Raw genomic sequence first — 16,894 nt, 5'->3', positions numbered from 1 at the left:
GTAAAAAAACAATACCTTTTAAAATCACACACACACACACACACACATACACAAAATACCTAGGAATAAACCTGACCAAGGAGGTGAAAGACTTATACACTGAGAACTATAAAACATTAATAAACGAAATTAGAGGATTCAAAGAAATGGAAAGATATACCATGCTCTTGGATTGGAAGAATTAATATTGTTAAAATGGCTATGCTACCCAAAGGAATCTACAGATTTAATGCAATCCTTATCAAATTATCCATGACATTTTTCACAAAACTAGAATAATCAAAAAATTTATATGGAACCATATAAACCATATTGCCAAAGCAATCCTGACGGGGGGGGGGGAGAAAACAAAGCAGGAGGCATAACTCTCCCAGACTTTAGACAATACTACAAAGCTACAATAAACAAAACAGTGCGGTATTGGTACAAAAATAGACATACAGATCAATGGAACAGAATAGAGAGCCCAGAAATAAACCCACACACCTATAGTCAATTAATCTTCGAAAAAGGAGGCAAGAATATAAAACAGGAAAAAGTCTCTTCAGCAAGTGTTGCTGGGAAAGTTGGACAGCTGCTTGTAAATTTGACGAAGTTAGAACACAACCTCACAGCATGCACAAAAACAAACTCAAAATGGCTTATAGACTTAAACATAAGACATGACAGCATAAAACTCCTAGAAGAGAGCATAGGCAAAACATTTTCTGACATAAATTGTACCAATGTTTTCTTAGATCAGTCTCCCAAGGCAATAGAAATAAAAACAAAAATAAACAAATGGGACCTAATCAAACTTACAAGCTTTTGCACAACAAAGGAATCATTAAAATAAAAATGAAAGCAAAAAGACAACCTAGGAAATGGGAGAAAACATCTGCAAATGATGTGACAGACAAGGGCTTAATCTCCAAAATACACAAACAGCTCATACAACTCAACAACAAAAAAAACCCAACCCAACTGAAAGATAGGCAGAAGACCTTAACAGACATTTCTCCAAAGAAAACATACAGATGGCCAATAGGCACGTGAAAAGATGCTCAATATCACTAATTATTAGAGAAATGCAAATTAAAACTATGATGAGGTATCACCTCACACCAGTCAGAATGGCCATCATCAAAAAGCCTACAAATAACAAACGCTGGAGAGGGTATGGAGAAAAGGTATACCTCCTATACTGTTGGTGGGAACGTAAGTTGGTACAGCCACTATGGAAAACAGTATGGCAGTTACTCAAAAAACTAAAAGTAGAATTACCATATGACTAGCAATCCTACTCCTGGGCATATTCCTGGACAAAATCATAATTCAAAAAGATACATGCACCCCTATGTTAATAGCACCACTATTCACAATAGCCAAAACATGGAAACAACCTAAATGTCCATTGACAGATGAATGGATAAAGAAGATATGGTACATATATATAATGGAATACTACTAAGCCATAAAAAGAATGAAATAATGCCATTTGCAGCAACATGGATGCAACTAGACATTATTATACTAAGTGAAGTATGTCAGAAAGAGAAAGACAAATACCATATGATATCACTTATATGTGGAATCTAAAATATGGCACAAATGAACTTATCTACAAAACAGAAATAGACCTACAGACAGAGATCAGACTTGCGGTTGCCAAGGGGGCAGTCGGGTTGGGGGAGAGAGATGGACTGGGAGTTTGGGATTGGTAGATGCAAACTATTACATTTAGAATGGATAAACACCAAGGTCCTACTGTATAGCACAGGGAACTATAACCAATCTCCTGGGATAAACCAAAATGGAAAGGAATATATAGGATTATTCCATAAACAAGGTTAAAAAATAAAAAAACAAAAAAAGAATACTTTCAAAACAGATTTTACTTCCAAGTGGATTAAAGAGTTAAATATTTTTAAAAATCTATTTAAAAAAGAAAATACAGGTGAATATTTTCTAAATCTTAGGATAAACAAGGATTTTCTAGGCATAAGAGAGATAAAAGACATCTTCTATGGAGGAAAAAAATGCTAGATTTGACCACAAATGTTACATATTTCTGCACGTCAAAAATTATCATAAAAATTAAAAAGGCAAACCTCAAACTGGAAAAAAACTTATAATAACTATGACAAAGGACTGACAACCATTATTGAGTAAAATATTTAAGTATCTGCAAGATAAAGACTAATACTCCAAATGAAAATTGGTCCAAGCTCATATACAATTCACAAAAAAATATACATGTTGGCTATATATTTTATGAGTTCAGCTTCACTAGATAAAAAAAAAAAAAACTTTTTCCTATCATATTTATTTGTTTTTAATAGTAATACTTAGATTTATCAATGGTTTAATGAAATAATAATCCTTATATTAGACTCCCTAATGGGAGTCTAATTTGAAATAACTTTTCTAAATAGGAATATATATACACACATGTGCACTCCTTTGTGTGTGTGTGTGTATATATATATTTAATATATACAGCACACACACACACACACACACACACAAAGTACATTTGTCAAGAGTATATATAGGGACTTCCCTTGTGGTGCAGTGGTTAAGAAACTGCCTGCCAATGCAGGGGTCACGGATTCAAGCCCTGGTCTGGGAAGATCCCACATGCTGCAGAGCACCTAAGCCCGTGTGCCACAACAACTGAGCCTGCACTCTAGAGCCCGCAAGCCACAACTACTCAGCTTGTGCACAACTACTGAAGCCTGCGTGCCTAGAGCCCATGCTCCACAACAGAAGCCACCACAATGAGAAGCCCTTGCACTGCAACGAAAAGGAGGCCCTGCTCGCTGCAACTAGAGAAAGCCTGTGTGCTGCAACCAAGACCCAATGCAGCCAAAAATAAATAAATTAATTTAATTAATTAATATAAAAATGAGTATATATAAACTTGAAAAATATTCATAACTTCTGATGCAGTAATTCATGCTCAGACAGCTATTCTAAGAAAAAAGCTAGATATACTAAGATTTATAGCCAAGAGTATTCATTGCAATATTAGGCATAACAGCATAAAATTAAAAACAATGTTCCTATAGAAATCAGTTGTATTTCTTTACAATAGTAATGAAATATCAGAAAGGGAATGTAAAAAAAAAACCTTTCAAAATCGTGCCCCCCAAAATAAAATACTTAGGAATAAACTGGACCAAGGAGGTGAAAGACATCTGCTGAGAACTATAAAACATTAATAAAGGAAACTGAAGATGATTCAAAGAAATGGAAAGATATACAATGCTCTTGGATTGTAAGAACAAATATTGTTAAAATGGACATACTACCCATGCAGATTTAATGTGATCCCTATCAAATTACCCATGACATTTTTCACAGAACTAGAACAAATCCTAAAATTTATATGGAACCATAAAATCAAAGCAATCTTGAATTGCCAAAAGCAATCTTGAAGAAAAAGAACAAAGCAGCAGTCATAACCCTCCTAGACTTCAGACAATACTACAAAGCTACAGTAATCAAAACAGCATGGTATTAGAACAAAAACAGACTTAGGGGTCAATGGAACAGAATAGAGAGCCCAGAAATAAACCCAAACACCTACAGTCAATTAATCTTTGACAAAGGAGGCAAGAATATAAAACAGGAAAAAGACAGTCTCTTCAGCAAGTGCTGTTGGTAAAGTTGGACAGCCACATGTAAATCTGATGAAGTTAGAACACACCCTCTCACCAAATACAAAAATAAACTCAAAATGACTTAAAGACTTAAACATAAGACATGACACCACAAAACTCCTAGAAGAGAGCATAGGCAACAATTCTCTGACATAAATTGTACCAGTGTTTTCTTGTGTCAGTCTCCCAAGGCCATAGAAATAAAAACAAAAATAAACAAATGGGACCTAATCAAATTTATAAGCTTTTGCACAACAAAAGTAACCATAAAAAAAACAAAAAGACAACCTACGGAATGGGAGAAAATATTTCCAAGTGATGCAACCGACAAAGGCTTAATTTCCAAAATATACAAACAGCTCATACAACTCAACAACAAAAAGCAAACAACCCAATTGAAAAATGGGCAGAACACCTAAATAGACATTTCTCCAAAGAAGAAATACAAATGGCCAGTAGGCACATGAAAAGATTCTCAACATCACTAATTATTAGAGAAATGCAAGTCAAAACTACATGAGGTACCACCTCACACCGGTCAGAACGGCCATCATTAAAAACTCTACAAATAATAAATGATGGACAGGATGCTGAGAAAAGGGAACACTTCTACACTGTTCGTGGGAATGTAAGTTGGTACAGCCACTGTGGAAAACAGTATGCTGGTTCCTCAGAAAACTAAAAGTAGAATTACCATATGATCCAGCAATCCCTCTCCTGGGCATATTCCCAGACAAGACTTTAATCCAAAAAGATACACACACCCCCATGTTCACAGCACCACTATTCACAATAGCCAAGACACGAAACAACCTAAATGTCCATCGACAGATGAATGGATAAAGAAGATGTGGTACATATATACAATGGAATACTACTCAGACAAAATGAAATAATGCAATTTCCAGCAACATGGATGCAGCTAGAGATTATCATACTAAGTGAAGTCAGAGAAAGGCAGATACCGTATGATATCACTTATATGTGGAATCTAAAATATGACACAAATGAACCCATCTTTGAAACAGAAAGAGACTCACAGACATAGAGAACTATGCTGTCTACAAGAGACCCACTTCAGACCTAGGGACACATACAGACTGAAAGTGAGGGATGGAAAAAGATATTCCATGCAAATGGAAATCAAAAGAAGGCTTGAGCAGCTATACTCGTATCAGATAAAAAAGACTTTACAGAATGTTACAAGAGACAAGAAAGGACACTCCATAATGATTAAGGGATCAATCCAAGAAGAAGATATAACAATTATAAATATATATGCACCCAACATAGGAGCACCTCAATACATAAGGCAACTGCTAACAGCTATAAAAGAGGAAATTGACAGTAATGCAATAATAGTGGGGGACTTTAACACCTATGGACAGATCATCACTTACACCAATGGACAGATCATCCAAAATGAAAATAAATAAGGAAACAGAAACTTTAAATGACACAATAGACCAGATAGATTTGATATTTATAGGACGTTCCATCCAAAAACAGCAGATTACACCTTCTCCTCAAGGGATCACAGAACATTCTCCAGGATAGATCAAATCTTGGGTCACAACTCAAGCCTCAGTAAATTTGAGAAAATTGAAGTCATATCAAGCATATGTTCTGACCACAATGCTATGAGATTAGACATGAATTACAGGGAAAAAAACACAAACACATGGAGGCTAAAAATACGTTACTAAATAACCAAGACATCACTGAAGAAATCAAAGAGGAAATCAAAAACTACCTAGAGACAAATGACAATGAAAACACGATGATCCAAAACCTATGGGATACAGCAAAAGCAGTTCTAAGAGGGAATTTAATAGCTATACAAGCCTACCTCAAGAAACAAGAAAAATCTCAAGTAAACAATCTAACATTACACCTAAAGGAACCAGAGAAAGAAGAACAAACAAAACCCCAAGTTAGAAGAAGGAAAGAAATCATAAAGACCAGAGCAGAAATAAATGAAATAGAAACAAAGAAAACAAAAGCAAAGATCAATAAAACTAAAAGCTGGTTCTTTGAGAAGATAAACAAAATTGATAAACCATTAGTCAGACTCATCAAGAAAAAGAGGGAGAGGACTCAAATCAATAAAATTAGAAATGAAAAAGGAGAAGTTACAACAGACACCACAGAAATACAAAGCATCCTAAGAGACTACTACAAGCAACTCTATGCCAATAAAATGGACAACCTGGAAGAAATGGACAAATTCTTAGAAAGGTATAACTTTCCAATACTGAACCCAGAAGAAACAGAAAATATGAACAGACCATTCACAAGTAATGAAATTGAAACTGTGATTAAAAATCTTCCAACAAACAAAAGTCCAGGACCAGATGGCTTCACAGGTGAATTCTATCAAACATTTAGGACAAACACACTCTTCTCAAACTCTTCCAAAAAACTGCAGAGGAAGGAACACTCCCAAACTCATTCTATGAGGCCACCATCACCCTGATACCAAAACAAACAAAGATACTACAAAAAAAGAAAATTACAGACCTATATCACTGATGAATATAGATGCAAAAATCCTCAACAAAATACCAGCAAACAGAATCCAACAACACATTAATAGGATCATACACCATCATCAAGTGGGATTTATCCCAGGGATGCAAGGATTCTTCAATATATGCAAATCAATCGATGTGATACACCATATTAACAAATTGAAGAATAAAAACCATATGATCTCAATAGATGCAGAAAAAGCTTATGACAAAATTCAACACCCATTTATGATAAAAACACTCCAGAAAGTGGGCATAGAGGGAACCTACCTCAACATAATAAAGGCCATATATGACAAACCCACAGCAAACATCATTCTCAATGGTGAAAAACTGAAAGCATTTCCTCTAAGATCAGGAACAAGACAAGGATATCCACTCTCACCACTATCATTCAACATAGTTTTGGAAGTCCTAGCCACAGCAATCAGAGAAGAAAAAGTAAGAAAAGGAATACAAATTGGAAATGAAAAAGTAAAACTGTCACTCCTTGCAGATGACATGATACTATACATAGAGAATCCTAAAAATGCCACCAGAAAACTACTAGAGTTAATCAATGAATTTGGTTAAGTTGCAGGATACAAAATTAATGCACAGAAATCTCTTGCATTCCTATACACTAATGATGAAAAAGCTGAAAGAGAAATTATGGAAACACTCTCATTTACCATTGCAACAGAAAGAATAAAATACCTAGGAATAAACCTACCTAGGGAGACAAAAGACCTGTATGCAGAAAACTATAAGACACTGATGAAAGAAATTAAAGATGATACCAACAGATGGAGAGATATACCATGTTCTTGGATTGGAAGAATCAATATTGTGAAAATGACTATACTACCCAAAGCAATCTACAGATTCAATGCAATCCCTATCAAATTACCAATGGCATTTTTTATGGAACTGGAACAAATAATCTTAAAATTTGTATGGAGACACAAAAGACCCCGAACAGCCAAAGCAGTCTTGAAGTAAAAAAACGGAGCTGTAAGAATCAGACTCCCTGACTTCAGACTATACCACAAAGCTACAGTAATCAAGACAATATGGTACTGGCACAAAAACAGAAACATAAATCAATGGAACAAGATAGAAAGCCCAGAGGTAAACCCACGCACCTATTGTTTAATTACATGGGACTGAGTGAACTGATGAGGATGATTATAATTTTTGTGACTTTGTTTGAATTTAAAAAAAAAAAGACCCAACACAGCCATAAATAAATAAATATTAAAAGAAAAAAAACTCACTGGATTTTCCAACTTGAATATTGGGATTGCAATAAAAACATATCAAAATCAAAAAAAAAGAAATTAACACATTGTAAATCAACTATATTTCAATTAAAAAATGGGAAAAATATTAAAAACAATGTTCCAAGCTTTATGATAGAGTATGATGCAAACATTATTTTTGAAGATTAATGACACGAGAAAAAATTCATCATATCGTATTAAGTGAAAAAGGCTGTTTATTAAACTGCATTTATTGCATAATCCCTGGTTTTGTAATCATGACTTCTATGTCTTCTTCTACGTCAGCTGCTAAAAATGTGAACAGATGGAGCTTGGACCATATGCCATGGAAGGTCCACCACAGTGAGCCTCTCTCTTCAGGCTTGATGGTTCTAGTGTCATGATTCCATCAACTGAATATTCATGTAGCAACGGCTCTCACATGTTTCCTGGGGGAGGCTGCCTAAGAATCACCTTGAGATATAGTTTATAAAAACAAAAAACAGATTTCTCAGTCTCATCCACAGAGATTCCAATTCATAAGGTCTGGGATGAAGCCCTGGAATCTGTTTCCGAAGGTGTCCTGGTGATCCTGACCCGCAGACAGACCCAGGAACCACAGCTCTCTAGTTCACAATTTTCCAAGGTTTTGAAAAGTACACTGAATGCCTTTTAAAAGTAAGCTTCTAGATGTCACTTCTCCTAATCCTCGGGTACCGCTGCCCTTTGTCAGGTAGACGATGTAATGAGTGGATGAGAGGCCAACCTACGGAGTCTCGCCGAGCTGACTGATGCTGCCAATGCCACACTCAACCTGGCCGGTACTGCCCCCCCTCCCTCAGAATCCTTGCTCCAAGTCCTGCCTCCTCTTGGGCTTCTGAAATGCCAGCCGCTCCCCCTCCACGGGCCCCTTCCATCAACTTCTAACTCTGCTGAGGCCATGCTCATCAACCAAACCTCCGGAATGCCTGTGACCAGGGCACGATTCCTCGCCTTCAGTGCCCAGCTGCTGAGAGTTTTCTATATTTGACGCTTCACCTCCCACTCATTCCTCAACCCTCTGCCACCTGGCTTCCATCACCACCACCTACTGACTCTTACCAAGGTCACCCTGGCTCCTGGCGGCTAATCCACTGGTTCCGTTTCCCCAAGGCAGCTGATGCTGCTGACCACCCCGCCCTCTTTCCCTGGCTTTTGTAGGGGTCGTCTTCTGTTTCACCTGTCTAGTGCCCATTTCCCCTACTTGATAGCCGTGCCCTGAGAAGCTGCCTCTCCCCACCCTTAGTCCGTGAGGTTTGGGGGCTGACCACCCCACTCCAGGCACGGGTACTTCATTCCCCTGGCTCGAGAGATTGGTGCAAGGATGGACAGACGGCCAAAGTTGAGCCAATAAAACTCAAACCTGAGACTTTCTGTGAAAACTATGGGGAAAGGGGTTCTCTTTTTTCCTACTGGGGTTGCTGAGCCGGCAGAATGTGAGTCTGGAATTAGAGAGGGTCTGCCCACCCCACGAGGAACTGCCTGAGAAGGAAGCCAGCATGGGGAAGGCAGCAGAGCTGAGACAGCGAGTCCTGATGGCACCACGTGGGGTCCTAGGCCAGGCCTGAAGCCAGCACAGCCTGGTTCAAACAGTTTTGTGAGAAAAGGTATACCCTTTTTTTTTTTTAATAGATTTTATTTTTTAGAGCGGTTTTACGTTCACAGCAAAATTGAGTGGAAAATACAGAGGTTTCCCACACACCCCCTGCCTTGACATATGCATCGCCTCCCCCATCATCAACATCCCCCAATAGAGTGGTGCGCTTATTACAACTGATGAACCCACCCTGACACAGCATTATCACCAAGAGTCCACAGTTTACATTAGGGTTCACTCTTGGTGATGTACATTCTATGGGCTAAGGTATACCTTTTTACTTAAGATTTTTTTAGTTGAATTGCTGTCACTTGCAAGCAAAACAGCCCTAAGATGGCTCTGAACCATCATCCTCCCCTGGCATTACTCCACCTACCTGGTGACATTTCCCCCAGCGTCTCCACAAGCTCCTCTTCCTCTCATTCCAGACCCATATGTCTGACCCCTCACGGACTCTACACCTGGGTGTCCACTTACGCACAGGCTTAAATCTAAACTCGTAAGTATGCCCTTACTCTTCCTCCTCTTGTGTCCCCATCTCAGCGGATAGCTCAACCACCTACCCGGTTACCCAAACCTGGGCCTCATCATTGACACTTTCTCACTTTCCCTTCCCCGTCTCCTTGGGGCAGCGAATTCTGGCTCATTCCATAGGGTTCAGCTTTTAGGTTGTATCCTCAGGGAGGCCTTTTCCAACATCCAAACCTGCAGGAAGAGTCCCTCCTATGCTCCCATCCCAAACTGTGCTTTAGTGTCACAGCTCTTGTCACCCAGAGCCCTCACAGTTTGATTCTTCTCCATAGTCTGTGATAGCTGGACCCATCCCTGAAATCAATAGTATTTGAGTAAAGAAACACTAGGCTGTGTAGGTATGATCTCATATATTGTATATTGTAAATAAAGTCTATTGTTTGGTGAAAATTAAATATTTCAGTATTTCGGCGAGATCTGTAAAAGGTATGGTACTTGACACACACTACTATGATTTTCAGGGGTCCAGCACTTGAATGGGGGTGAGAACCACTCAATTGGACCCACAGTGTTTCCCTAAAGGAGCTTTTTAAGATTATTTTTGATGTGGACCATTTAGTTTTGAAGTCTTTACTGAATTTGTTACAATATTGCTTCTGTTTTATGTTTTGTTTTTTTGGCCCCAAGGCATGTGGGATCTTAGCTCCCTGACCAGGGATCGAACCTGCACCCCCTGCATTGGAAGGTGAAGTCTTAACCACTGGACCACCAACCAGACTGCCTCCTAGTGAGTGCCTTCACTTCTCTTTAATAACTGAGTCTAGAGCCTACCAAAGGAATGGAGCAGAGCTTTGTCCTTAATCAAAATCTATTTCCCCCCATTTTTGAAAACTGGGACATTTGCCTGCTTCCAATTTTCTGATACTTTGCATATTCTTCATAATTTCTTACAAATCACCAAACACAGTTCTTAGAGCACAACTGCAAGTTCGTCCTATAAGGGCCTCCCATCTATCTATCCATCCGGGTATTTACTCGGTCTTGCCTGTGCCAGGCCCTGAAGAGCTCCTCGCAGTCTGAGTTTGAGTTCCTATCAAACATGGCTGGGCTCCCTTTACCATCCCTGGAGCATTTTCTTTGAGAGAAAAGGAGGAAGCAAACTAATAGCTGAGTAGTTCTGCTTTCTGTTAATGTTATAGCAAGAGTTCCAAGCAGTGAGCCTATCACTTCCTGATTCTTTTTCTTGTTCTAATCATACCTAAAAAGGCTTTTTTATTGTCTGAGGCATTTTTGCCCTCTCAGCCCACTCACTCCAGCTTCTTAGTGCTTTGTACTGTCCATAAACCTTGTTTTCACCCTTGTGTGTAGAACCCCTGCTCCCTTTTCCCCTATTAATGCTATATTTAATATTTAAAGTTTTAAAACATAATTACTTTTTCAAGCATTTTATAGGAAAACATCATACCTTGATTTTACTAACTTGAGTGTTATGAAGAATGTACATTTATACACTGACAAGACCATACAAGGGAACAAGCGTAGGGATGGTGTGATGGCTATTTGTACTCCTTTGTTCTCGGGTCTACTCCTTAGTTCCTTCTGTCCTTGTGTTCTTTCAGCTTACTCCCACTTTTTTTTCATTTGTTTTCTTTCTGGCATCCATTTTTATTTTAAATTATTGTACACAAATGCAGAAATTACTTGACTAGCACTAACTGCAGAATTTATAAAAAGTAAATAAATCACAGGATGCTTAATACTGAAAGACTGAATTGTTTTATATTTTTTAATCGAGATATAATTCATATACCATAAAATTCACACTTTTAAAAGGCACAATTCTGTGGTTTTTAGTATACTCACAGAGTTGTGAAACTAATACCACTATCTAATTTCAGAACATTTTTATCACCCAAAAAGAAATGCTGTACCCATTAGAAGTCACTTCCTATTCTTTTTTGCAGTGTGGATATCCAGCTGTCCCACCATCATTTGTTAAAAAGAATATCTACCCCCATTGAATTGTCTTGGAACCCTTGTAAAAACAAATTTATCATAGATGTATGGGTTTATTTCTGGACTCTCAATTCTATTCAGTTGATCTATATGTTTATCTTTAGCTAGTATCACACTGTCTTGTTTACTGTAACTTTGTGGTATGTTTTGAAATCAGAAGTATGAGAAATGCAATTTTTTTTTCAAGATTGTTTTGGCTATTCTGGATCCCTTACACTTCCATGTGAATTTTAGGATCAGCTTGTCAATTTCTGTAAAGAAGGCAACTGGGATTTTGCTAGGGATTGCCGTGAATCTGCAGGTCACTTTGAGTACTACTGCCATTCTAAAAATATTAAGTTTTCCAATCCATGAACATGGAATGTCTTTCTTTTTTTTTTTTAAGGCTTTCTTTAATTTCTTTCAACAAAGTTTTATAGTTTTCAGTGCATAAGTTTTATATTACTTTTGTTAAATTTATTCCTAGGTATTTTATTTTTTAAGGTGCTATTATAAATGGAATTTTCTTAATTTCATTTTCAGATTGTTCATTGCTAGTGTATAGAAATATAATTGATTCTGTATATTAATCTTATATCCTGACATCTTGCTGAACTTGTTAGTTTTAAGAGTTTTTTAAGGCTTTTCCTAAATCTTTAGGATTTTTCTATATACAGGATCATGTCCTCTGTGAATAGAGATGGTTTTACTTCTTCCTTTCCAATCTACATGCCTTCTGTTTCTTCTTCTTGCCTAATTTCCTTGGTCTCTACCCTTTAAAAGCCTATATAGCTTCCTGAGTGACTTCCTTTTTTTTTTTCCTTATTAGGATAAATTTTTTGAGAGAACAGGACAGGGTGTAGGAGGAAGAGAGAAAGTAGAGCTCTTAAAAATCAGAAGTTGTGGGCTTCCCTGGTGGCACAGTGGTTGAGAGTCCACCTGCAGATGCAGGGGACACGGGTTCATGCCCCGGTCCGGGAGGATCCCACATACCGCGGAGCGGCTGTGCCTGTGAGCCATGGCCCCTGAGCCTGTGCTTCGCAACGGGAGAGGCCACACAGTGAGAGGCCTGCATCCCGCCAAAAAAAAAAAAAAATCAGAAGTTGCAGTTGTGTGGTTTGAATGGATTTTTGGTGAACCTCACATCCTCTCCGTGGAAATGTCTTCCTTCATAGCACCTGGGCCCAGGGACTTTCTGGGGGAATCTCTGAAATCTGTTTTCCTCAGGTTTTGGACATAAGCCTGGCTGAACCCAATATCCAGCCTTCCTTGGCTGTTAAAGAGTCTACCATGACATGGCCACTTCCCCCGTGCCCATCTCTTCTCCTTCTCTGGTCAGTTCTTTCCTGCTGGTCAGAGGCAGAGCACCAACAGTTCCTCCCATTGCATCCTCTGTCTTCTGAGAAATAAAACTGTCAACGAAACAATAGGCTGTTTGTTTCTACCTCCAAAAGACTTTGACAAACATCTCCTGAAGTTCTGGGCCAGCTTTGTGACCCATGTGAGGAGAGTCCACCAAGACTCTCCTTCTATCCATCCTCCTCCTCACACTTGAGTCCTTCATGGTGATCTTCCATGCAGGAATGAGCACAACTTCTTGACACTCAGGTTCTCCATCCACCCCATTTAGGAGACCTCTTCATTAGAACACGGCACACACTTAATTTCTTCACTCTTGGTGAATGTCCTGGCTCACCATGTTTCAGTGGGGCTCTTAGTTCATCCCAGTTATGGGACAAAAGGAAGCAAGAGTAAGGTTTCATCAAGGGTGTGGAATGTACATCAAAGGTCTTGCTGAGTGGCTTTACAAGGAGAGAAGTTTCCCTCCATATCAGTGAAGGTTCTGTGTTACCAGTGACCTCTTGGGATATGCAGGAAGCCAGGTAGATAAGAATCTCTGACTATGCAGATAGGTGCACCCCATAGTCAAGTATGAGCTTCCAGTGCTCACTGGCTAGAAGCAAACCACCCAGGCACTGAGAAAAGACAGCCACGGATGCAGGCATGTTCCAGGACTGTCAGCACCCTGGGCCAACACCTCTGGCCCCCAGTTCCAGTGCAGGACTCTAGAGGGCAGCTGCCCTTTTGTTTGGGGCTTTCCTCCCAGAAGCTACATCTTTTCCTCCTAGCTCCACTCTGAAACCAAACTCCCGTCTCCGGTGCTCACCAACCTTCCTGTCTACCCTGATTTTCTTCTACCCTGTCTACCTCACAGGTCCACTTTTGTGCCTGCTGCCTAACAATAAAGTCACTTTGTCGTTAGGGAAGGTCTCAAGAGCAAGTGACTTCCTGATAAGGTGACTCCTCCCTCACCCTGGTGTTGCACATGGGGCTCCAGTGCCTCCTGAGAAGTAGTTCATTTGGATGGAGCTGCCAGACCTCAAAATCCATCTTTTTTTTTTTTTTTTTTGCGGTACGCGGGCCTCTCACCGTTGTGGCCTCTCCCGTTGCGGAGCACAGGCTCCGGACGCACAGGCCCAGCGGCCATGGCTCACGGGCCCAGCCGCTCCGCGGCATGTGGGATCCTCCCGGACCGGGGCACGAACCCGTGTCCCCTGCATCGGCAGGCAGACTCTCAACCACTGCACCAGCAGGGAAGCCCCCCAAAATCCATCTTTAAACTATGCTTAGCTATTCCACAAAGCTCCCCCCAAATGATGAAACAGAAAAACAGTAAACTGAAAAAAAGATCGATTCATGTTCCTGTGGGTTTGTCTGCCTTTGGCTTGCTTACTATCCAGGCTGTGGGAGCAGAGAGAGTGCCTCATCACATCCGGGTTGACACAGTATCAACCATGGCTCCCTAATCGCACAATAAAGCTCTCATGGCAAGGACAGATGGGAGGAACTACCCAGGGTGCTGTGAACATGCCACCGCTAATGTCTGAGACTATTATAACAATGCTTACCTTCTTATCCTTTATTTGTTGTATATTTCACACACACACACAAAAGTCCATCTACCACTCTTGTACCACTTGGTCATAATACTTCATTGTCCCACATACTTGAAAACTGGTTAGTATTACTGAGACCTTAAATGTATTGTGCCTCATCTTTCAAGGTATCAGTTACTGTAATATTTCTATGGTTCATTTTGAGTGTCTTAGGTGACATATTTAATACTGTTTTCAGCTTACTAATAAGCACCAAATAGAGCAATTTAAAATTATTTTCTTCCATCTTCCTTCACATTCAATTTACTGCCTAGAACTATATTTCAATAGAGTATATTTGTTTTACTGAATTCATTCATAGTGTATCTGCAGGCCTATATTTTCTGTAGTGACAACTACTCTATTTGTGGGAACTATTTAGGTCACTGGAAGGGAGAAAAAGAGGTCACTACTTAATAGAAATGGCATGTATCCAAATACCAATGCAGTTTTCTGAACACCTGTTGAACATCAATGATGAAGAGACTGTTACAATTTCCAAAACCCTGGATCAAAACCTTAAATGATTACTTTGTTTCAACTGACACAGTTTAACCCAGGAAAACAAGTCTCCTAACCAAAGAAAGTGAGTCTTAATATGCCAGCTGCTTTAAAAGTAAAACAGCCTCTTCAAAAAGCTATCTGTTACAATGTAAATGATTTCCCATCAAAAATCACTAGGAAGGAGCTACATGACTTGAATGTCAAGGCATGCACCGTAACCGTGTCTTGCTTTTGGAGACACAGCGAGCATGACAATATTTTCAGCTGTCAAGGGTGAGGGAGGAGGGACTGACCCACCTAAGAAATGGAAACTAACGAATAGTAATATGACACTCCCCCTTAGTTCCACTGGGCATCCGCTGGTGCGGCGGCTACACACAGCTAACTTCCTAAGGCACGGTAAAGCGAGGCTGTGCAAGAGCTGAATGAGGGCGGCCTCTCTGCCCTGTCCCCCGAACACTGTGGTGGAGGCGGCGTGCAAGGACCGCAAGGGAAGGGGGAGTGGGCAATACCCTCTACTGTTGCCATTCATTCATTCTTTCTTTCTTTCTTTCATTCATCCAACAAATAGTTATTCGCGGCGCACTGTGCTAGGGGCTTAACTTTCCAACTTTGACTCAATAACACATTCTGTTACCCCACACCTCCGTCCCCATTTCCAGCCGTAGCCCTCACTAGCTCATCAAGAAGGTGCTTATTATAACCTCGCTTTCCCTCCCTTCTCCGGGTTCCCAGGCTAGGGTGACAAGATAATGCCAGCCAGAGAAGTGCCTTTCCAAAAGCAAAGAAGGAGGGCTCGGAGTACGCAGACAGGGGCGGGGGGCGGTTTCGAGGACCCTCCTGGCTGCGTAGGGAGAGCCAGCCCCTACTTTGTCGGCCGCGCCCCGGGTGGGGCTTCGGACACCCGGGCACCGCGCTCAGACGGGGAACCTGAGGTCACGCTGATACTGGAGGAGGAAGCAGCGGAGACGGGGTTCCTCCAAGGGGAAGTGTGCGCTGCAGGAAGCCCGAGGGAGGCGGGAGACTGGTGACAACGAGCACACACGTGGGGAGGACCGCCTCCACCTAGGTGGTGGGGACAGGTTCGCAGGCAGGGGTGAGGAGCGGGCAGGGAAGGTTACCTGATGAACGTGGTCTTGCCCGTGCTGTACTGGCCCACCAGCAAGATCATGGGCTTGTTCTCAAAGTCGGCGTCCTCCAGCGCGGGCGAGTGGAACTCGTGGAAGCGGTACGCCTCCTCCAGCGGCAGCACCTTGCGCAGGTAGAGCGAGCGCAGGCCGCCCGTCACCGTCTGCACCGCGTCCGCGCCGCCCGCTCGTTCGCGCCCGCCCGCCTGCCGCCCCAACCAGCTAAACATCCTGCCGCCGGTCCGCCCGTCCGCACCCCGCGCTCGCCCTCTCAGTGCAGGTCCAGCGAACTGTCCCCACTCCGGACTCGACCCTCCCCAGCTCGCACTGAGCTGCCCAGGCCGCCCTAGCCACCGCCCGAGCTGGCCCCGCCTCGCGCCGTCTCAGCCAATCCCCAGTATCTACGTCACGGGAGCTCGTTCACTATTCAGAAGGACTCTCTCAAGTCCTTCCTCATTGGGCTGCTACCAGCGCGGGTGGAGGGGCCAACCAATGGAGAGGAGGTTCTTAATGAATTATTGATGACGGAGCCCTCTGGAGGACTGGGAGGGGAAGAGGGTGTTTCTCGAAACCACCAGCGCACTCTGGCCAGGTGGCGTCGGCTTCCGGGCAAATCTGAGCTGGTAATAAAAGAGCCTCCGGAGGCTCCTTAGTCTCCGGGGACGTTTACTCATTCCAACCCTGTGGACGTCGATGCTGGGGACAAATGTTCAGAAAGTTCACAGGCAGGTTCTTTCTACCTACTGGCAGGTTATTACACACATTTTATTGGTGAAGAGACCCTGACTCACGGACACAATTGACAATAT

The 16,894-nt window shown here is 41.3% G+C and overlaps 1 protein-coding gene across 1 annotated transcript in view; it reads right to left on the bottom strand.

Moving 5' to 3' along the window:
- The window catches only part of EHD4 (EH domain containing 4), an 85,105-nt gene extending 68,682 nt beyond the window's left edge, over positions 1-16,423 (bottom strand). Inside the window, exon 1 of the mRNA XM_024732631.1 lies at positions 16,080-16,423. Within this exon, the coding sequence (XP_024588399.1) occupies positions 16,080-16,315 (236 nt within the window). The 5' untranslated portion in view covers positions 16,316-16,423. The remainder of the gene's footprint in view (positions 1-16,079) is intronic.
- Positions 16,424-16,894: the final 471 nt, after the last annotated feature.

This window comes from Neophocaena asiaeorientalis, unplaced genomic scaffold (assembly GCF_003031525.2).
Source record: "Neophocaena asiaeorientalis asiaeorientalis breed wild unplaced genomic scaffold, Neophocaena_asiaeorientalis_V1.1 scaffold119, whole genome shotgun sequence".
Taxonomy (NCBI): domain Eukaryota; kingdom Metazoa; phylum Chordata; class Mammalia; order Artiodactyla; family Phocoenidae; genus Neophocaena; species Neophocaena asiaeorientalis.
This window is presented reverse-complemented; position numbering and strand designations above follow the sequence as displayed.